The sequence below is a fragment of the Pelodiscus sinensis genome, chromosome 6 (assembly GCF_052426305.1).
Source record: "Pelodiscus sinensis isolate ZL-2025 chromosome 6, ASM5242630v1, whole genome shotgun sequence".
Taxonomy (NCBI): domain Eukaryota; kingdom Metazoa; phylum Chordata; order Testudines; family Trionychidae; genus Pelodiscus; species Pelodiscus sinensis.
This window is the reverse complement of record NC_143057.1, coordinates 55,327,908-55,351,386: the sequence shown is the minus strand read 5'-3', so window position 1 is coordinate 55,351,386 and position 23,479 is coordinate 55,327,908. Positions and strand designations below refer to the sequence as shown.

At 43.7% G+C, this 23,479-nt stretch overlaps 1 protein-coding gene across 1 annotated transcript in view; it reads left to right on the top strand.

Moving 5' to 3' along the window:
- Nucleotides 1-5,142: 5,142 nt before the first annotated feature.
- Nucleotides 5,143-23,479, top strand: part of PRDM6 (PR/SET domain 6) — a 96,123-nt gene continuing 77,786 nt past the window's right edge. Inside the window, exons 1-3 of the mRNA XM_075931937.2 lie at nucleotides 5,143-5,582; nucleotides 6,346-6,868; nucleotides 20,203-20,510. Of these exons, the coding sequence (XP_075788052.2) occupies nucleotides 6,355-6,868; nucleotides 20,203-20,510 (822 nt within the window). The 5' untranslated portion in view covers nucleotides 5,143-5,582; nucleotides 6,346-6,354. The remainder of the gene's footprint in view (nucleotides 5,583-6,345; nucleotides 6,869-20,202; nucleotides 20,511-23,479) is intronic.

The following is a 23,479-nucleotide window of genomic DNA, read 5'->3' as shown; positions in this document are numbered from 1 at the left end:
GTATAACATCACTGTTTTTGTTGTTCTTTAAATGAAACACTAGGCACAATTGAAACTATACAAACTTATTTAATTGCTCTTTAATACACTGAGAAGATAAGGTAAAATAATGTTATCTAAACAGTAATGCTGAAGAGGTGAGCCCTGGGGGGGGGGGGAGAGGAGGGCCCAAAAGACATATTTTGTGTGCCCTGCCCAGAAAGAGCTAGTGCCCCTGCCTCTCCTGATCTCTTAAAGCAGGGGTGAGGAACACCAGGCCTGGTGGCTGGATGCAGCTCCTCTCTTGCATAGATCAGGCCCCCAACACTCAGGGCACCCCCAGCATTAAGGAACTCTGGCTGGTGCTCCAACCTCCCCCCCCCCCATCACCACCACAGGGCTGGAGCATGTAGAATCTACTAATCTGGCCCCTTCTAGGCTGGGGATGGGAGGGGGGGGAGTGTTTTTTTCCTCAGCTGAAGGGCCATGTCAGTGAGGGTTTTGTTTTGGTTTTTGTTGTTTTGCCTCTTGTGTGGGAACCTGAACTGATTTTTCTGTGGGTCTGTGGCTTCTGACCCCCCCAAAAAATCCCCTGTCCCTGTCTTAAAGCGACCTTGTTGGCTCCTCTGCCCACCCCCAAGAACTGCCAATCTTATATAGCTTGGGGGTAGAGCGGTTGGCAGCTGCCAGGCTGAGGGGTTTCATGGGCTGTGTTAGTCACTGGAAGCCCAAGGAGCCGCCTAGCTCAGTGCTGCCCATGGGGGAGGACGGGCGCCCTCCGGGTCTGCTGATCCCTCAGCAGCAGCAGCAGCGGCATCTCACGAAAGCGTCCAGCCCACTGCGGGCAGATCTGTGAGTCCCTCTCGGCCCGCGCAGCCTCCAGCTGTCCTCTGCCTGAAGCATTGGCTGGGACACGCTGGAGTCAGAGCGCGGCCGGGAAGGGCAGGGCTGCCGAACCATCTGGAATGGACACCGCCCCCTGGCTGCCTCTCCGGCCCGGCCTTGGGACTTGCGCCCTGCCTGGGCTTTCCCCGTTCGCAGGGGCCGTAGGGTTTGCTGCATTTGCGGCCAGGCACGCCGGTGTACCAGTGCGCGGAGCCCGGCGGCAGCGGGGCGAGCTATTCGCAGCCCCAGGCCGGGCTGAGGGGGATTGAGCACGTGGGATTCGCTCCCCGTGCCCGCCACAGCCAAGGTCTCCTTGGCCAGCAGCCTCCCCCTGTCGTTTGCGAGGAGCGTTAGGGGCTTGAATGGAGCCGTGGCTGCTGGTGGTTTGCCATGTATGGTTATTTGGAACAAGGGTGAGCCCTGCCTGCTCCCCGGAGCTGGGACAGCAGCGAGTGCGGCTGGTGCCTGCCTGGGGCCGTTCTAATGAGCGCCCTTTACTGCTGTTCTCCGCCCCCGGATAGGGTTGCGGGGCGGGGGGGGGGGGGGTGAAGGATGCGCAACTCCCCCCCCCCCCCCCCCCTCAGAGCCTTAGTTCTTGGCTTTAAAGGAAACCTTCGGGAGGTGGCGAGTGCAGTGAGCGCGGCACTGAGTGTCAAGGGGAGCGGTGCCATCCAAAGCAAACGTCCGGGGAGGCAAAGCGTAAGGTCTGAGCCGCCTCCTGCGGGGGGGCGACAGAATGAGTCGCCGTCCTCTCCTGCCCCGATCGGTGAAGGTTTGGATGCCACCTCACTTTGGCTGGAATAGGCAGTAGGAACAGGTCCACTTGTATTATTTAAAAGTCTCCTTCCCCCATCCCCGTCTCTTCTTCGAGGGAAACGAAATCTAACCGCTGCCATGCAAGGGGGAGCGTGAATGTCCGTGAATCCCATCTGAATAAATGTCTATATTAATGAATTATTAACTCAGCCGCGAGTGACCTTAAAACTGAAATGAGGAGACGCCTAGGGCAAGAAGGAGAGCTGCTGAATCCTTTATCGGACTCCTGTCAGAGGCAACCGACCATTTGTCTTCCCCCGATCAGGAGAATTAATTAATATGAAAAGCAAACTTTGTAATTGTGCGTCAAACGATATCAGATAGGGACTCCCCGATACAATTCCTCCCTGTTAAAGGGGTTAGTTCCCCTCCCCCCAAATACCCAGCCCCCAAAGACAGAGACTGGATAAGGATTATTTTTTTAATTCCCTGGGAAAATGATGAATTTGGGTAGTTAATTTATCGATCCTGGTTCCTCTTCCAACTTGTTTTATTTTAGAGGTCATTAATCAATGAAGAAAAACACCATCGTGTTCCCCTTTTGCATTTAATACACTTACCCTCATTTATTTCTTTTGAACAAATTCCTAGCAAATATTCACCAATCGATTCGTTAGCAATGGATTTTTATAGAGGTTTGATCGCTTTCTAAACGGTCAATGTGATTTGTTTCAGCGCTCGTTCTCTAAGTAATAAAAAACCCAGAGAGAGGGGGAGGAGGTTAAAAACTCTTTGTCTCCCCCCGCCTCTATAAACACAGAAGCCACATCCAGAAAAGCAGAAGAAATAACAACTCCCCCGAGACCAACGTGGGGGGACAAAATAATAAAAGACACAGACGCACACAGAGACCCCAAGAAAGACAAGCCAGACGTTCGACGTGGTTAAGCAAAGCGGCGAGAAAAGCTAACGCTTTTTCGTTTGTTTCTTCTCATTCAGCCCCCGCAGCTGTTGTTTTAAATGCTCAGCTCGTGCCCCAGTGTTATCTGTTAGGACTGAGACATGCAAGAAGTGCGCTCCTTACAAAGCCAGCTCCTTGAGCCCCATCTCCGAAGAGACAGGGAGCAACTATCACCCTGCTGTGACTTAGTACCACTGGGATCCCTCTGGTTATTTAGTTTAACAGCAATTGCCTGCCCAGTCTTCCAGAGTGAATCGAGTTAATTAGACCGACTGGATTATTTTCCATTTGGAAAAAAATCCAATCGACAAGGCTCATTGGTCTCTTGGTCATCTCTGGACTCTGCGTGAGTGACAGGGACAGCCGGGCAATATTTCCCGGAGGAGCCCTTCCAATCCCAGACAGCGACACGGAGCCCGATCCTGCCCCTTCCCATTGATTTCAATGCAAGAAGAATCGGGCCCACAGTTTGGTTTAGATACAGCATGTGCCTGCTACCACTGAACCCTACTGAATTAAGCGTCCAACTTCCAGGTTCTACTGCCGGCCCTGAGGGAGTGGAGGGAAAGGGCAACTTTTTAAACCCTGCTTTATATCAGATTTGATCTTTCTACCCGCATTTGTCAGGGCGAACCTGATGTTCTGTAGGAGACAAAACACCTACTCGGTGCCCTAATAAACCCACTTCTGCCACCTTGATCGCTCAAAGGGAGACTTTCCTCGTTACAAGTATGAGATTAAACTAGTTTTGAAATAGCAGATAAAAAGTCTACTAATGTGAAACTTCAGGCATTATTTCTGTAACAATCCAAGGCAAATGGCGATATTGACAATGCACTTAAACCACATTAGCTCTGAGCATTTGCCTACTATTTCATCACGGAGTGTGAAACGAACTTTTAAAGATTGCTGCCATTAAAACTAATTTAATATTTCTAAAGACATTTCGTAATAAAAACAACCATCATTCAAAGATGTGAATTGATAAAATAAATATAAAAAGTTAATTAAGAAAGAAAAATGTTACCAGGAAAGAACTGATGAAGCATAAAATATAGTATTAAAATGAGAACAAATAAAACTTGTAGCTCTACGCATTTCTGTATATATCTACCAACATTTTGTATACACAATAATAAGAAAGTGATAAAAGGGATTTCTCCCTAGCCACACTTCTCCCCCGTGAACTAAGTAGCAACATTTCAGAACTTTTAAAAGTAAATGAATAGAGAAAAGAGACTGAGAATTCATTATAACTGGCACAAATAGAATTGATCAAAGACAGTGGGAGTTTTTATGGCTAGCTTAATATGCCATAAAATCAGGTTTTTTCCCTAGTTGTGTTTGCCTTAACTTAGGTGTTATCAATCTATACAGCACATGACGAATGACCTTGTCAAAATGACGCCAGTCAAAACATTTTTTTGTCCCAGCTCTGTTCAAATTTGTGTTAAAATGTCCTGCCACAGACACAGACAAAACCTAAACAGCAGCTTTCCCAGGCTCTGCAAGAATGAACGGGTGGGAAAGAAATAAGTAGAAAGTTGACAAGAAATGTCATTAATTGTTTAAATACTGAGACAGAACATGGTGTGTATATAAGCCAGTGTGAAATAGAACATGGATTACATTGTTACACTTTATAGGAATTCTGATTGGATCATTTTATATTAAATGTAGATTTTGGATAAGTTACGGAACAAATGATATCTCTTTTCTCTCCTTTCGTGCGATGTGGAAAAGAGTCAGAAAAATACTTGATCTGAAATACTGATGCGTGAAATTTCTCAATAATTACACGGAAATTAGCCAGTCTTGTGATCCTGAATTTTGAGGAAGGAAAAAAGTGTAGTTAAAGTGTAGACGTTTAGCACACCAGGCTACATCTTGATTACCTAAACATTGGTTTGCGTCGTGCCCTATCGTATGTGTAGATTTTCTGGGAGTATGAACGTGCTAAACTCTGGAATCCGGAGAATAATAAGGCAGAAGGAGAGGAGACTGTAAGCAGCATGTTTCTCCACCTATCTTGGGAGCACCTGAAATGGATCTTATTAAAGTAGCCCTGGAGAAGAGAAGGTAAATGATAGTGAGAAATGTAAAAAAGAGGCGTATGCGACCAGAGGTGTATCAGGAAAGCAGAAAAGGGGGACCAGTTAATAAGGAAAGGAACAAGGAAGTGAATCAAAACACACCATAGCGTCTTCAGGATAATGTGTGAAAAGGTCAGACATTTGCAGACTATCAAATGAAAAATGTCCTCTTATAGAAAACTGGCCTACGAGAGTCCAACCTGAGCACACTGAACTACAAGGGGAGAGTTTAAATCTGTCTAAAGTTTTTCTATCTGAAGCTGTTTTAGTGTAAACCTGCACTGAAAGGAACAGCGCTTCCTGTACAGGTTCCTTCCAGCTGTCCCGCTTTCTCGCTCAAGATGTTGTCTCACAAACCCATTGCAAACACGTGCAACTTTGTACTCCGTAGTCCTGCCTTAGAAACTAAGCAGGGCAAGTCTGAACACCCCAGAATCCCTTCTTAGCCATCTCTCCCTTATCTATGGAATAATAGCAATAGACTGTTTTAAGAACCTAACTCTCCCAGGTAATGAAAGGGGATACTTTTAAGAATGAAATCAGGAACAAAGTGGGGAAGGCTGCCAAAAACGGGGCTATGTGTTTAGATCTAGGGTTAACCTCCCGCTCCCTCTCTCCCTCCCTCTCTCACACACAGCAGACACACTTGTATTTTGTGCTGTCGTAAAGCCCACGTGTCCAGCGCAGAGTCTGCCAGAGAGGAGCCCGGACGCGCCTGAAATACACAGCCACAGCAGAGGGAGCCCGGCTGCTCGGCTCTCGCCAGGTTTGGCCCTTCCAGCCGTTACCTAGAAGCTCGTGTTGTGCAGGGATAACAAAATCGTCCCCTTTTGAAGCCTCTCGTGCGACCTGTGACCTGCCGGGGCACCCAGCACAGACACTCGCGCGAGGCCGGTAGAAGTGCTCAGGTAAGGGGGTGCCATGCCATTCCCAGCTCTGGGGCGGCTATAGCAAGGGGGGCGGTGGGAGGCTGTGTCGCTGTTTGTTTGGGGTTTCTCCTTCGTCCGATGCAGCGACCTGCAATTGTGTCTGACTGTGCCAAGTTCGCTCAGGGATGCCGCGGAGCGATTGTTTTTCTCGTGCACTCACCCCTGGAAACACGGGCTCGTTTGCCTCCCACCCGCTGCGTAAAGTGAACTTTGGGGTTGTTTGTCGGTGGTAAAAGCGCACGGGGGTGTGTGTGGGGCTGGAGGGGGAGAAGGCTGGAGAAAGATCTCTGTTAGGGCACAGTTCGCCCCGGAGCTTTGTAGAGGTCTGGCGAGCTGGCTGGCTCGTCTCTCTGACGTTGGGGTGCCCCCCGTGGGATACCCCTTCTCCTTGCAGGTACTTGGCGTGAGGGGCTGTAAATGCAAGGACCCCCCCCCCCGGCCCAAGAGGTCTGTCCTGTAATGTATTGGGGCAGAGAAGCACTTAGTGGCTGGTGTAGCAGTGGAAAAGTTCCCTTCTCTGCCTGCGGTAGGAAGAGCCGGTTGTGTGTCAGGCTGGGACTCCTGCGAGCCTAGGCTGGGATTTCTCTCGCTAAGGCTGGGACGCCGCAGGAGTCAAAGCGGGACACTTCATTCGGCCTCGTCTTTCAAACCGTCCCCCCCCCACCCCCCCTCGCCGCCTGCGTGCGGGCTCGGCTTGGGGCAGGAGCTCACGCCCGCCTCTCGCGTCTCCCCTGCTCTCTAGGCGGCAGAGATGTTGAAGCCCGGCGACCCCGGCGGATCTGCTTTCCTGAAGGTGGATCCCGCGTATCTCCAGCACTGGCAGCAGCTGTTCCCGCAGAGCAGCCAGCTGAAGGGCAGCGCGGCCCTCGCCCAGCTCCCGCCGCCCGAGCGAGCGGACCCCTCTGCTGACAGCCTCCGCCAGCGCCCAGCCTCGCTCTCCTCCGCCTCCTCTTCCTCCTCCTCGTCCACCCCAGCCTCTTCCACCTCCTCTTGCGCCGCCGCCGCCGCCGCCGCTTCCCTCGCCGGGCTGACCTCGATCTCTGTGGCCCAGATTCCTGCCTTTGGGCAGCTTCCGAGCTCCGAGCCCCCCTCCGGAGTCCCGGCCTCCCTGCAGAGCAAAGACTTGTGCGGCGGGGGCACCAAGTGCAGCGAGCGAGCGGCGCCCAGGTTTCGCTGTACAGCGGAGGAGCTGGACTATTACCTGTACGGACAGCAACGCATGGAGATCATCCCCCTGAACCAGCACACCAGTGACCCCAACAACCGTATGTACCCTTCCTACAGCTACCCTCCCTCACACCTGAGCAGCCTGAAATCACTGACCCTGCACCCTCTCGCTCTGCACCCTGCTGGCTCCCAGTGACAAGAGTCAAACGCCCTGCTCTTCCCCGCCGATTCCAATTAGTCGCATTGCTTGGTAGAGGCAGGGTCTTTTTCTGTCAAGGACCCTTCTCTGGGAGGCGCCCCTTACAAAACAAGGTTTTCTGGGAGCAAGTTTTTGAGAAAGCACTTGGGGAAATGAATTCAGAATGCCCATACCAACACAGCAATTCTTGGTTCCTTTTGTTTCTCTTATTTGGTTCCTATATGAAAAGCCAAAGTTTGCAGGGCGTTATTCTTAGTTCTTTTGCAATAAATCAATTACTCAATTGAGCTTGGCAGGCGAAAAGTTTCAGTTTTCATTTGAAGGGCAGCGGAGAACTCCCCCCGGCCCTCCCCACCTCACCTTGGAATATTATTTACCTTTTAAACATTGTTAACATCAATCACACCTGGATAATTTATTTTTATTTCTATTGAAAAGTGTGACATAGTAATCTAATATGACACGTTTGTTTTCAAAAGTACAAATGTCCTGTACTGGATTTTGTACATGGGATTTGATAGGCACTTAATCCTGTTGTAACCGGGTTTTTTTTTTTTAATTTTCGAAGGGAAACCCAAATTAGTGAACAATCTTTGTTCATTTTAGAAGTTGATTACTCTTTCTATTTGCAACATTCATAAATATTAAATATACCTTCAATGGCGTCAATAGATAATACTAATGAAAACGTGCTAATACTTTTTCGAAGTGCAAATAATTAGCTTGAATAGATTAGCATATCATATGTATTAACAATAACATAGATTTAGTGTCTGTAAAGTAGAAGGCTTTAATATCTTTATCTGAATGTTTTCTGCATCGTTCCCAAAACACTGCTTCTCAAAGTAGGTTCTTTATAATTTTTGGTTTTTTAGATAGGCTGTTAAAATACTCAGAAACTCCACAACAACCCATAAACACTTCCAAAAGTAGAATGTGGGTTTGTTTACATGATTTCAAAGATTGACTTGCTACGAAAGTTACCATTAAATGGCACTGTGTAAATTAATTAAATTACATTAATACTAGGGATGTTGGTACAAGTTTAGTTCCTTCTTTGCCTTGCAAATGTTTGTTTTGGGTAACAGTTTAGTTTTCAACGACTTTTGTGCTTTAGTTTTAATCTGTAGCCAAAAGAGTTTTAGCGAATGTTCTACTCTCCAGTGCAGAAAAACCTATCTCATAAATTACATGCACTTAATGGAATTTGAAATGCACTTTTAATCGCCAACCAAACTACTCAGACAATACATGTTTTACTTCTCAGGGCAGCTCTGTAAATCTACAAGATAAAGGTTTTAAAAAGAGAAAGAAAGATAAAGTGATTTGGAAGGAACATTTTTAAGGAGTGGAATAAATAGCACGCTGCAGAGTAGCTGGTGAAGTCTGCAGAGTTTCTTCCCAATCACAGCATTAAAGGTGGATTTGATAAAGAATACATCGATCACAAAGGACATTTGTAAATGTTCGTCGTGTTCTGCCTACTTCTTGAATAGTTTTCACCGTGTGAAAGCAAAGGAGAAATGGTGCCAGGATTATTACATTTTTTCAGGTCTTCACTAAGCGCATTGTCATTTAACTTGTTTGATAGGCAACTTTCCCTTGCATTGGAATAGAATTTTTCATTTTTTATAAGAAATTGAAGACGTAGATATGTTTGATTTGTGATAGGCAATATGTTAACAAAATTGAGATATTGTAATATACATATGTGTTAATATATTCTTCACTCTTTAATGCACATTCAGAAAGAAAACTGATCAGCACATACGATGTGAAAGAAAATGTACAGAATCATAGCACTGTTTGATCTGTGGTAGAACTGATTTTCAACTGGCTTCACCACTTAATTCCGCATACTGTAGGTGGCTCTCTGAGGGGAAGGAAAGTGGCTTGTGGATGAGGTGAGAGGTGATTGACTTTAATTTGAGTTCTAGCTCCAAATAAACCTACCGAAGTTCCAAGCCTAGCAAAGAGTCACTCGAAAGCACAAAACTTTCAGAGATTTTTTAGAGTTCTGTGCCCGAAAGATAGCAACAGATTGAGGGCCCAATCTGCCTAGGATAAAAGAGTAGGAAATGCAGGGTCGGGCTTTAATGAATACGAAGGTTTCGAAGTACACATTTTCGGGGATAGGTGTTGGAGGAACCTTACCAACTAATATTTATTGATTTAGTTTTGTTTGGCATCTTCTTAATCATATTGTGAAAGTATAACACCGTGTAGTCATTAGTTCTTCTCCCAAGGTACTTTATACATTCTTTCCCCCAACAGTAAAGCATAAACCCCTTCTTCGCCTTAGAGGAATCACAGCTTGGATTAACATCTTTAGGAAAACACGGTCTCTCTATTGCGCTGCAGACAAGAGACAGGTTCAAACTTTTTTTTCTTGAGTATATACTTCACAAATAAAATCTCCTCCACACCTTTAATAATGTTGTGGCACAAATCTACAAAATATCTATAGGGATGATGAATTCCAATTTGACACGCATCACTAGCTCAATAACTCGCATATTGTGGCTAATAAATACATACATAAACATTAAGAGTTGCAAATTGTCATCATTAATTTTACACGTCTTGGGCTGTGTCACCATTTTAGCGCTCTTGCAATGTGAGGTGCACATCTAATTTCTTTGATTTAAAATATTTGATGGAGAATTATACAATATGGATGATCAAAAAGGCGATAATAGTATTGATCAGGTTGGTTTGTAAAGTTAACACATCTTTTCGAAATGCGTATTATTTACCCACTAATAGTAAAAAATTACTCTCATACAACCATCCACTTTATCCTATATATTATCGTGCTTATTTGTTGTCTTCAATATCCTGTCACTGTTAAGACATTAAAGATAGATATGAAAAAGTTAGTCCGCAAACACACGGCACGATTTTCAAACATCAATTGGAAAGTGTTGTATTTTTAAATAAATTCCCAGGGATTGTGAGCTAAGTAGCTGCGGGTGGGGGGTGGAGGTGTTGTCTCAAACAGTTGCTTTCAGTTAGACAATCACAATAATCAAACTAATTAGAGCCAAACCAGCAGTCTTTGCTCCCATTGGAGTAGGCAGGATTTCTGTTAAAATCAATGGTAATGCTGCAGGTGTAAAAATACGCGTCTGGGGCAATTTTCGGAGCCGCTCTTCATTTCAAAAGAGCAGAATTATGAGAGGGTTGTGTATGGGAGGGAATACATACAGGAGGGCATGAGGGCTGGGTATTTGAATACAAAGTTTCAGTGTGGGGGAAAGCTGAAATGCACCCAAACGGTCCCTTGGTCTTGGATAACAGCTTTTCTAATGGAAAGGCTGAGTCCTCCACCTTCACTGTGAAGCGCTAGCCTGCCGCGGTAATAAATAGGCTGTGTAAAACTCAGGGGTCACATGAACCAGCAGTCTGTACGCCTAGTGCTCTTCAATTTCCAGGGAGCTGGTACCTAGTGTGTGTATTTCACATTCAGGGAAGTGCATCAGCGTGGGCAAGATTTGCATTTGTGCAGATTACTGGGAACACGTATGGGTTAGCTATTTTACATCATTAGTTACCCAGCACCCTTACACATAGCGGCCATATATTAGATTGAGGTTAGAGAAGGTGGCGACTGTTTATTTAAGGTGATAAAATGGTCCATCAGCAGTAATCTCCATCGATATGTGCCACAAGGAGATGAAGGATGAGGGGACAAGCCACAATTAATTGCCCTATAGTTTTGTTGAAGAGAGTGGAGCCAGCGCAGAGCGAGCTTCGATCTCCTTTCCCAGAGCCCATTCATCATTTCTACATTGTATATGGGGGTCTCTCAGGGGCAGGGGGTGGCAAGGTTTATCTACACACAATATTCTCCTGGCCTTCTGATACCTGACACGGAGATTTAATTCCTTCGTACACTCAGTGGAAGACGGAAACCATCACACACAGACACACAAACCCCATCGCCCCGAACACCCTGTTTATTCTGTTTCCAGCAGGGAGGGGTTTCCAGCAAACCCCACATCACCCCGCTCTGTTCTGCATACAGAAGTCACCTGCCCATCCGGCTCTCTAGGAGGCGGGAGAGGGGGTGACCTCCTGATCTCACTCCCGGTCCTATAGGGAAGCGCTTCACCCCCAGAATCGACCCAGTGGAAACCACCCCCCGATCTGTGTCTGAGACTTGTAGGGACAAAGCTCTTCCTAAGCTCTGGGGGAGAGGGAGAGCGAGTGAGGGAGGGTCTTATTCTTGCTGGTTTGAGCGAAGGGGAGGGGGCTGGGCTTGGGGCTTGTGCAAAGAGAAAAACCCGGCGCACGTGCTTTTAAAGAGCATCCAGCGAGCTCTCCTCTAGCAGCGGAGGGCACCTTCCTCTCCTGCCTTGATGGCCCCCGTGCGGCGTGTTCCCCCATGATCCCATTGAAAAGGGGGCAGCCATAGCTAGCGTGCACTCTCCGGAGCGGCCGGGGAGCCCGGGGGAGATGGTACCATCCGCACATGGCCTCTGTCTGCCGGCCGGCACCTGCTGCCGAGCCCGCCTGCCCGAGAGAGGGCGGCGCTGAGGAGAAAGGTCCCCGGGGAGGGCGGGGCTTGCTTTCAACCCGCGTTGTAAAAAGCGGTGGCGCTGCTGCGGAGAAGACAACCCCAAAGACCTGGGGAGAGGAGCCCTGGGAAGCGGGCGCGAGAGCGCGGCGCCCCCTTTCCCGCATTAAACTTAGCCCGAGTGCGGAGACCTCTGCTGAAGCCAAGCCCGAGTCCACGCGCAAAGCCTCGAGAGCCAGAGGCGGGTCTCTGCTTTGCTGCTGCCTTCGCTACTATTGCCTGTGCGGGCGCTCTGGGACGCTGGGGGCGGGACGGACCTGTAGCTGCCCCCAGGTGCTTTCTGTTCCAGAGTGAGTAGCGGTGTGAATCCATTCAGTCCACAGTGTGAATCCAAGCTCACTAGGCTTCAATTCCCCCTCCCCCAACATGCTTCAAAGGGGAGAATTTCCACCTGGGCAAAATCAGACCTCTTAGAAGATCCTGGAGAAGGTAAAAAATGCTCTCGTTTCCCAACCAGTGACCAATCAAGTCCCCTTTCTCCCTATTAGTGGCTGAGCTAAAGTAACCTGTAATGAAGCAGGAAAGTCAAAATAATGTTTAAAATATTCTAGCTTTGTAAATGTATGAAAAATGTACTTTACCTGTCTTCATGCTGTCTCATTTTTTGCATATGGTTCTATTCATGGGCATATATAAATAGTGATGGGTGACTTGGTTTAACACAAATACTAATAATCACGAATAAGATAATTTGACACACAATCCCACCTGGGTACTTCTACACAGCAATATTATTTCGAAATAACTTAATCTGCTTCTACACAGCCCGCAGTTATTTTGAAATAATATTGAAATACCATCAAACAGGAGGACTTCTCACTGAATCCTGTAAACCTCATTGTATGAGGAGTCAGAGAACGAGTGCTCTATTTCGAAATAAGTGCGGTGTAGATGCTCCCAATTTTGAAATAAGATATTAAATTTACATAGCTCAAAGCATGGGTAGCATATTTTGAGTTAAGCTCTGCTGTGTAGACACACCCATAGAGAATTAGCCAATCTGCCAACAGGAAAATAAATTTGACAAAAGAGAAAGAAAAGAGCTGATGCCCTCGCATCAGACAGGAGGCAAAAAATTCTGTGGGATGAGGAGGTGTTTTTTTTTTTTTTTTCATGAGAGGCTCTCTAAGAGCCTTACTCATTGGCTGTGTCTAGACTGGCAAGTTTTTCTGCAAAAGCAGTTACTTTTGCAGAAAAACCTGCCAGCTGTCTACACTGGCCACCTGAATTTCCACAAGAACACTGACTTTCTACTGTCAGAAATCAGTGCTTCTTGCGGAAATACTATGCTGCTCCCGTTCGGGCAAAAGTCCTTTTGCGCAAAGCTTTTGCGCAAAAGGGCCAATGTAGACAGCTCAGATTTGTTTTGCGCAAAAAAGCCCTGATCACAAAAATGGCGATCGGGGCTTTTTTGCGCAAAAGCGCATCTAGATTGGCACGGACGTTTTTCTGCAAAAAGTGCTTTTGCGGAAAAGTGTCTGTGCCAATTTAGATGCTCTTTTCCACACATGCTTTTAACAGAAAACTTTTCCGTTAAAAGCATTTGCGGAAAATCATGCCAGTCTAGACGTAGCCATTGTGATGAAGTTGTCTTCTTGATAATACCCATAGGAAGTAGTGACATACTAGTTCCAGTTTACCAGTGAAGAAACTGAGACATGGGGGCTATGTCTGGACTGGCATGATTTTCCGCAAATGCTTTTAACGGAAAAGTTTTCCGTTAAAAGCATTTGCGGAAAAGAGCGTCTAGATTGGCACGGACGCTTTTCCGCAAAAGCACTTTTCGCGATCAGGGCTTTTTTGCACAAAACAAATCTGAGCTATCTACACTGGCCCTTTTGCGCAAAAGCTTTGTGCAAAAGGACTTTTGCCCGAACGGAAGCAGTGTAGTATTTCCGCAAGAAGCACTGATTTCAGACAGTAGGAAGTCAGTGTTCTTGCGGAAATTCAAGTGGCCAGTGTAGACAGCTAGTATAAAACTTGCCAGTCTAGGCACAGCCGGGGAGATTAAGTGGCTTACCTAAGGTCACATAAAAGGTCTATAGCAGTCAGGAAGCCAAAGTGCAGTTCTCCTAAATCCCAGTTTAGGTCCTTAAGCACCAAGACCATCCTTCCTCCCAGGTGTGTATATTATGTGCCTATACAAAGAGATAAGGTTTAGTATATATGATTTATATTTATATGCTAGCAATAACATTTGAAATAATGGGCAATTATATTGGATGCCTGCAGACTCATAGTGAATCATGAAGCACAAGGTCAAAAGCCAAACTTCTTCAATACCAACAAACTGCAGGTATCCAGCATAACTGCACCTTTGAAACACATTATTGCTGAGATGAAATGTATTTTCTTTCATTTATTGTTACAGCTGGTTAGTTGGTTTATACTATTGCTGGTTTCTACAGGCACTGTCAAGAACTTTCCTCATCCATTCAGCTTTCTTTTAAAATGAACAGTGCTGCTGTTATTCGAATTAATGCACTTCGAAGTTGTGTGTGTGTATCTTTTTGGTGCAACTGTGAGTGCTTTTGTTTGCTTGAGTCTGAGAGTTGTTCCTGTATATGCATGGAGTTATACTTCAGACTTTATGGTGTATTCTTTTAATGGAAGTTTTTGTATGGGGCAAAATAAATGATAAAAATATTGCAGTCCTCCCTAGAACGAGCCATAGAAAGCAACTCTACAAATAGTTCATTTACATTTTTTCTCTTGCTCCTTGCTTCTTCTTACTCCTTCTTCCTATACTTCAACGGAGTGTGGGGATAGTGATTGTGAACTCTCTCTGAAAAGTCTGGCTCCATGCTCATTTGTTAGCTCCAGCATTTCCAGGGAGGTAATGCTGAATTTTAGGAGGAGACATCCCGTTTTAACTGTAGTCTCTCATGCTTCAGCCGTTCCCATTCAATCTATTTTTTATTGCCACTTCTTCAGGCTACTATTCCTGAATTAGGGGCTGATCCATAATTGATATAAATCTGTGGAAGTATTCTCATTGACTTCAGTGAGCTTTAGATGAAGTATGTAGTGTTCATTACCAGAGCTCCTTTGGATCCATTAGAGCCAAAAAGTGAGTCTGACCCAATAGTATCCTACTTATTGTTCTGGGTGGCAGCCCCTGTGTACCTCTTGGACTGACTGCCCTTCCATTTACAGAAAGCCCAGCAAGGCCCTTCTGCCTTCATATTGCACATAGAGTTTTTTTGTTTGGAAACTCCAGTAGTACAATAGAATCCTCATACTTCTGGGTGTAAGTCAATTACAAGTGGGGGATAGAAGAAAATTTCCAGTTATGTCGACTATCTTACACATTGTTCTGATATATCCAGTAAGTGGCTACTGTGTGAGCCACAATTCTGGCTTAGCTGGGCCATTAGGCTGCTCCAGATCAGCAATTCCCATGTTCTAGAAATTAAACTTCCTCCTTTCCCCTCCTCCCCTTCCCCATTACTTGAGATTGAAGATTTTTTCCTCCTTTGAGATAAAGGACTCATTCGTTAGGGCTGTCTTTGGCTGGATGGATGAAGTGAGCAGGAAAGGCTTAAATATGTTGCTTAAGAATCATCCTGAGAATGATCAGATGAAAAAAAATTCATAAAAAGGGAAAGGGCAAGAACAATAACAATGTTCCCTAAGCAAGGTAAAATATGTATTCAAGAGTTTTTACTTTTTTTAATCTAGGAAATTTGCTTGGAATGTAATTGAATGTAATTACATATTTTTAATCATTTGATTAAGAGCATGAATGATTAAGGTCTTCCTTCGCATTTATGACAGACTAACAATGCAATGTCAACACCCTTTTCTTTTACACCAAGCTCTCTAGCTAGCCTGGTTTCAGGAAATATCCAGCTTTTGAGTCTTCAGCCTTAATAGGAATGAAAGAGGAAAAGCACATCAGGAAATCAAAATCATGCAGATGCCAAACATCACCTATTATTGTTTCCTGGAGGTAGTTAGTGAAAAGGGAGCAGCAGCACCTTTTGCTCGCTGGTGAAAGAGAACCTTCTTTTGGGGCCAAGTGACAGTGACATGGTGTCCATTTATATTTCTTCCTATTAATACATTAGGGAAATACAACATAGATGGGGCTACTTTAAGGTAGGTGCATAATTGGTTGGATATCTGTTCCCGGGAAGTAGTTATCAGTGGATCAGAGTTATGTTGGAAGGCCATAATGAGTGGGGTTCTGCAAGGATCAGTTTGGGGACTGTTCTGTTCAGTATCTTCATCAATGATTTAGATAATGGCATAGAGATTAAGCTTATAAAAGTCTGCAGATGATATCCATCTGGGAGGGGTTATAAGTGCTTTGGAGGACAGGATTATGATTCAGAATTATCTGGACAAACTGAGGAAATGGTCTGAGGTAAATAGGATTAAATTAAATAAGGACAAATGCATTTCCACTTAGGTATGAACAATCAGTTGCACACAAAGAAAATGGGAAATGACTACTTAGGAAGAAGTACTCTGGAAAGGGTTCTAGGAGTCATAGTGGACCACAAGATAAATATGAATCAACAACGTGACACTGTTGTAAAAAAAACCCCAAACATAATTTTGGGATATATTTGCACGAGTGTTGTAAGCCACACACAAGAAGTAATTATTTCCCTTTACTCCTCAATGATTAGGCCTTAGCTGGAATCTTGTGTTCAGTTCTGGAAGCCACATTTCAGAAAAGATGTGGACAAATTGGAAAAAAATCTAGAGAAAAGCAACAAAAATGATTAAATAACCTATGAAGAAAGATTGAAAGAATTGGATTTGTTTAGTCTAGAAAAGAGAAGACTGAGAGGGGGATAACAGTTTCAAGTCCTTAAAAAGTCGTTACAAGGAGGAAAGAGAAAAAGTATTCTCCTTAACCTCTAATGATAGGACAAGAAGCAATGAGCTTAAACTGCAGCAAGGGAGGTTTAGCTCAGACATTAGGAAAAATGACATTAGGGTGGTTAACTACTGGAATAAATGGCCTACGGAGATTTTTAAGAGCAGGTTAGACAAACACGTGTCAGGGATGCTCTCGGTGGTGCTTGGTCCAGCTATGAGTGCAGGGGACTGGATGACTTCTTGAGGTTCCTTCCAGTTCTATGATTCTGTGAAATTCCCAGCCTCCGTCTCTTGGAGATAGAGCTAAAAAGTTGTTTTCATACCACGAATCCACATTTATAATCAAATACAGAATACAATGGATAAATCAAGGGAGCTTCTAAAAAGTGTGTGTGGGGAGGAGGCTATATGTACATTAAAAATAAATAAATGTATGTTGTATACCTAGTAGTAGGGAACAGGGAGATGATACTGGAGTTTCCTGAACAGAGTTAAGAAGATGCTAACTTTGGCTTCATTTACTGAAGTTGTTCCGCAGATGATGTGTTTCCAAGAGAACCATTAGTAACAAGATACAGGACTATGTAGCACTTTAAAGACTAACAAGATGGTTTATTAGATGATGAGCTTTCGTGGGCCAGACCCAGGAAGTGGGTCTGGCCCACGAAAGCTCATCATCTAATAAACCATCTTGTTAGTCTTTAAAGTGCTATATACTCCTGTATTTTGTTTCAGCTACACCAGACTAACACGGCTACATTTCTATCACTATTAGTAACAAGGACATTAGAAGAAGATTACACATCTAAAAGTTCACCAAACAGGGTTCGAATTATTCCTGGTTCAAGATGCTGAGATTTTGATTAGCCATCTTTTTCCTAAATCCTGGGGTTTTCCTATAGAATGCTTTCTTTTTAGATTGCATGATGAGAATCAGATTTTTTTTAAAAGAATACTTATTTGACAGTTGTCTTTTTTGCCATTTGGGACCTTGTCTAATATATTTGCATGTGTCAAACACGCATTGCCTGCAACTGAAGTTTTGATATGTAAGAGTTGCAGGATTGAGGCCATAATAATCATTCTTGACCCTTAGGCTTCTGTTGGGAAAGGTAGGGTGTTGTGATATTTTTCTCTACTTTCCAAATAAGCTTTGAAAATATAAACCTAGATTTGCTATACTTTATCACCTAAATATGATTTTGGGAATTGCTATTGCTAGTGTTTGCTATATAGTTATTCTCTCTCAAGACTAGTAAGTATCAAATTCTCAATTTTGTATGAGAAAGGGAGACAATGAATTATGTCTGGAACATTTTCTTGTATAATATATGTTTTCTTGTTAACTTGGACCTTTTTAAAATATAAATATTTTAAAAATTAATTGACAAAATCAGGTATACATATTTCATCTTACATACAGATTTGATATGAGTTTTAAATGAGGTTTCATAAACAAATAGATTGAAGTAAATAGATTGAAATAAAATATGTTCTAATTCATATTTTAAAGTAAAATATGTTCAAATAAAATATGTTCTAATAATCCGCCCTTCATACTATTTTTATATTTATAAAGCACATTTCACATCAGAGAATCTCAAAGTTCTTTAGAAATCCTGGGCCACATTTTGGCTGAGAGGAAATTAAAGGTATGCAAATAGACCCATAGAAGTAGTCAACATAGAAGGAGGAGATAAACGTCAGTAGCACAAACCACATACTCTGAAGAATGTGCTGGGTAGGGAAGGGAGTACTGTATTTCAGGGACACATGTCTAGGTTGCTTCATCTCCTGCTAAATATGTGGAGAACAATTTGCCCCTTTAATGCTGACTGTCTGAACTAACTCCTGTGGGTTCCTGCTTCATATTGGCAAACTTTCTTGGGTAAAGGAGTGGCCTTAACATAGTTGGGGAAGACATAGCAGTATACATCAAGATTTCCACATAGATTTTGGAATATTTGTATATTTTGAAAACCATTCCCTTTGCTCCCATTTATGGTCCTACAAACCTTGCTTTCAGATTGCAAGATGAATTAAAAATTTCATGAGATGAAACAAAGAGTTTCCTGTGCAATCCCATCTCTTCTATGAGCTTCTTCCACAAGAGTTATGTGATACAGACATCTCTCTCTATAGAATCACTTAACTGAAGTCACTTCTCTAGTGGAGGATAGCAGTGAACGGGCACAGGCTATATTTGTAAGGGATATGGAAATCTGCTTAAAGAGAAGAGCCCTGGGATATTTTAGCAACAAATGTTCAAGGGCATTTCATACTAAATTACATTTACCATTTACTAACCCTTGTAAGTTTCTCATTACTTACATGTGATAGGTATACATATAGACAGTAGGTGATAATACTAAAAAATATGGGCAATAAAAAGCATGTGCAAGAATTTGTGAATGCACAAATAGAGGCAGTGTTTTGAAAATGTATCCCTTAATGTCCATGCAGAGTAGAGACAGAAGGGTTTTCTTAAGGCTTCATCTGAAAGACTCCAACATAATAAATGGCATGGAATTACTCAATTCATCTACCTTCGAAGGAAGAAGGATTGAATCAGTCCTGCTGGGATTTGAACCTGTGGTTCCAGGGAGTCTAGTTATTCCACATCTGTAAGTTAGACCACTAAACCCCAGCCCCTCTGGTGAATAGTTTGCATTATTTTTATAAGAATGCATGTGGCTAATGTAAAATTATTAGGGGGGGGGGGGAACCACGAATTGCTATGTGAATACTGTGCAATTATTGCTTTTTGTTTGTATTTCTGGACTAGGTTCATATAAAAACTTTAATTATGCTACAAGATGTAAAATGTGCCGAGGACAGTAACATAGTTCAATAGATTTATTATTACATTAACTCAATGTATCTCCAGAGAAATGGATTTCCTGAGCATGAAACATTTTCCTGGAAGTCTAGCACTCGTGGCATATGTAGAAATGTGTAATGGAAACACTTTTCCAAAATTTCTTTGCTTATAAAAGAAAATACCAGTCACATTTGCCCAAAATATAGAACCATCATTAATAGCGGTAGTTGGTGTAATCAGTATTTTAACAGTGGCCTTTTTGTTAGGAGCTGGTCACAACACCAAATATGGTGTTATCATCATCCTCATCTGCTATAAGAGACATTAAACATGTATTATTGTGCAATAAAACAATGTTCTTAAAGCTGTCTTGTGGTGCCTGGGGAAGGTCAGATGAGGCTGTAAGAAAGCAAATGAATAAAATTTCATAGATCTAATTCACCATTGAGAGTTTTCCTTTTCTACTTTGTATTAAATAAGCATACATGCATGTACATGGCACTGTGGAGCTAGAGCTAATTTTTTTGTAAGAAATAAGGATCAAATTAACTTCCTTTCCAATAACACCCCTGAATTGAGTTGTAGTAAGATGAATGTGGGAAAGGATTAAAAAATCATGAATAAGGTATAAAATGACTCACTAAAGCATATTCCTAAATCCCCATTATAAGAGGCAGATGGTTTAAAACAGTCTTTATGTTAATCAAAAAATCTAATCTTACTCTGTTCCAATGAGTGAGACTTGGCAGGTCTATGAATGCACTGTTCTTGCAGACTGTCTGCTGAGCTTCTGTTGAAGCTCTTACATTCCTCTTTTAAGGGCTTTGGTAAGGTAATGAGAAGGGAGTAAAACAATGTGCAAAAGTGTGTGTGTGTTTACAAGGATCTCTTTAAAAGGATAAAAAGGTGAAGGAATCTCTGTATCCTTGTCTGTGATGGAGATGACAGTAGAGTCTCAATGACACAGGGTTAATTTCTCTCTTTTCTGTTTGTCTCCTAGGATGTGACATGTGTGCTGATAACCGCAATGGTGAGTGCCCCATGCACGGGCCACTTCACTCTCTGCGCCGCCTAGTGGGCACTAGTAGTGCTGCAGCTGCAGCACCTCCACCTGAGATTCCTGAATGGCTCAGGGACCTGCCTCGGGAAGTGTGTCTGTGTACGAGCACTGTGCCTGGTCTGGCCTATGGCATCTGCGCTGCTCAGAGGATCCAGCAGGGCACCTGGATTGGACCTTTCCAGGGAGTTGTGCTTCTGCCAGAGAAGGTTCAAACGGGAGCCATCAGGAACACACAGCACCTCTGGGAAGTAAGTCATCTTCTTTCTATTCCTTATAAAAGTTTGATTTTTCTCAAAGTCTATATCAGATATCATTGTATGTAGGACATATAGTTTAGTTCCTCTGTACATAATGAATAGATTTATCTTATCCCAAAGCACCCACAATGGATTCAAGTATGAAATCAGTAATATATGCCTGGTATATTTGCCTACACTTTCTCCAACTGAGGATACTATTGGCAAACTAGTGGAGACCTTAAAACTGCAGCTTCTTTGCATGAAAAAGAGGCAGATTGTTGCACATTCTCTTATCTTTAATATGGAGATATGGTCTGAGGTGGCCATATTCCAAACATACAAAGCTTCTTTCATCTTTATCCAAGTGACAGCAGCCCAGGGAGATGAGTGGTCCCAATACGTGTCACTCCATTTTCGTTTGAATGGAGGGAACTCAGTTTGAGATGGCACATTATGTGCTCAGACCAGTCATCTTTGTAGCCTGGAAATGTTCCTGTGTGTTACACTCCCATGTTGAGGATGAGGTCAGTCACCACTAGTAAAGCTACTGTCCTTAGTTTTGGCCATCTCCTGTGGTATTGTAAATAAACTTGCTCAGAATCCAGGGTTAGATTTTTGTTTGACAATTCCTTCTTAGTAGCTGTCCTCTTGAAAGGAGAAGTGCAGTGCTGTTTGGCAGTAGATGCTGACACCCAGTGTAAAGGCATTTCAGCCGTAGAATTGAGGTGTAGTTCAAATGGACATTGTTTGTAGATTCCAGGCCAGTTTAAGAAATCATAAAATCTACATTGTACTTGGCTTTACAGGGGCTTCCCCAGTCACTATTCCACTATAACTCACGGTTTGCCAGTGCAGCACCATTTGAGAAATCCCTGCTTTTAGAAATTTAAAATTCAGCTGTATTAATGATCCTCAAGTTGCAAGCTAGCCCCTGTGTTGTGCTGGCCAGAAAGCTCTATTTTTTTACAGAGATGATAAACAATTGTGTTGAGTAGTTTTGCATTTCAGTAAGTTAGTTTTAAAACAAGAAGAAAAGTGTGCTGATTTTAGGCAGAGCTTTAACAATAGAAATCTAACAAAAGTGTCCTCTCCATCCCTCATCATGTCCTAGTATTTATTCAATTGCATGTTTATTATAAAAAGAGGAATGGCATCCTGAGCTCTTTATCTTTTTCCCACTCATTTCTCCTTAATTCGTAACATAATTTCTGTAGTATTTTTGTCCCTTGAAATTTATGTTTTGTGCTTGAAGATTTCAGGCCTGATTCTGTATATCCTCTGTTAGGGTTGCTAACTTTCTATTTACACAAAACTGAATCTTGTCCCACTGCTCCTCTGAGGCCCTACCACGCTCACTCTAACCCTCCTCCCTCTGTCGCTTTCTCTCCCCACTCTCACTTACTTGCTTATTTTCACTGGGCTGGCTCAGGAGACTGAGGTGTGGGTGGATGAAGGCTCTGGCCTGGGGTACGGACTCTGGGGGTGTGACCAGAAATGAAGAATTCATGGTGTAGAAGGGGGCTCTGGACTGAGGCAGTGGGTTGGGATGTGAGAGGGGGTGAGGATTCTGGCTGAGGGTGTGGGCTCTGTGATGGGATCTAGGAGTGCTGGAGGAAGCTCAGGGATGGGACGTATAGCTGACGGTTTCAGAGGGCTGGGATCAAAGGGTTCAGAGAGTGAGAAGGGGATTGGGGCTGGGACAGGGAGTTGGGATGCAGGGGGGACTCAGGGGTGTGGGCTATAGGAGGCATTTACCTCAAGCAGCTACTGGAAGCAGCAGCATGTCTCTCCCTCCTGCTTCCCCTCTCTTCCCCCCTCCCTCCCAGTTCCTATGTGAAGGTGAGCCCAGGCAATTCTGCAACTCCCGGCCAATGGGAGCTGCAGAGCCAGCACTTGTGGCAGGGGCAGCATGTGGAACCCCCCTATCTGTTCTTGTGCATAGGAGCCAGAGGGGAAACATGATGCTGCTTCCAAGAGCTGCACGGAGCCAGGCAGGCAGGGAGTTGGTCTTAGCCATGCTGCAATGCTGACCAGACTTTTAACTGTCCAGCTGGTGGCACTGACCAGAACTGCCAGGGTCCCTTTGTGACCTGGCAACCCTATCCTTTGTGGAAAGAACTCCCACTGAAATCAAGGGGAGAGATATCTGCAGAGTGTTGGTAGGATTGTGCCTTTCGTCCAGAAGAGGAGGAAGCATTTGTGAAATTAGTGGTTCCAACCCTGCACCTAAACAAGCAATATCATCATTGTTAACTTGCTGAGCTAGAGAAGTTCGGAAAGTGTTTGCTGCTTCAGGACCTGATCCAAAGCTCATTGAAGAGAATGAGAATATTGATGTCATTAGTCTCCAAGGGTACACCTACACAGCAACATTATGTCAAAATAACTAGCATTATTTTGAAATAACTTAGTCTGCATTACACAGCAGGCAGTTATTTTGACATAATGTTGAAATACTGTCAAGCTGGAGGACTTCTTACTCTGACTACTGTAACTCTCATTGTATGAGCAGTAAGGGAAGTCAGAGGAAGAGTGCTCTATTTCGAAATAAGTGCTGTGTAGACACTAGCTATTTCAAAACAAGCTATTTCGAAATAATTGCTGTGTAGATGTAGCTGAATTTGCATAGCTTATTTCGAGTTAAGCTCTGTTGTGTAGACGCAGCCCAATTTTATTTAGAACTGTCATAAGGATTTTTACTAGATGTTTAGTATTATGGATTCAAAACATGCAAATATTGACTGTATTCATTCACTGCAGACCTGTAAGTTCTTTGGGTCAAGGCTATTATTTTGGTACACGTCTGTACAGCAACTAGCATTATTCGGCCCTTCATAGATAACTTTGGTTCCTTGGCACTGCCACAATACCTATATATATTCTCAAGGCCCTTTTCTGCAGTTCTTACGAAACCTAGCATTGAGGCCAGTAAGAGTTTTACATCAAGACTGAAAGATTAGCTCCATCATGTGTCAAAA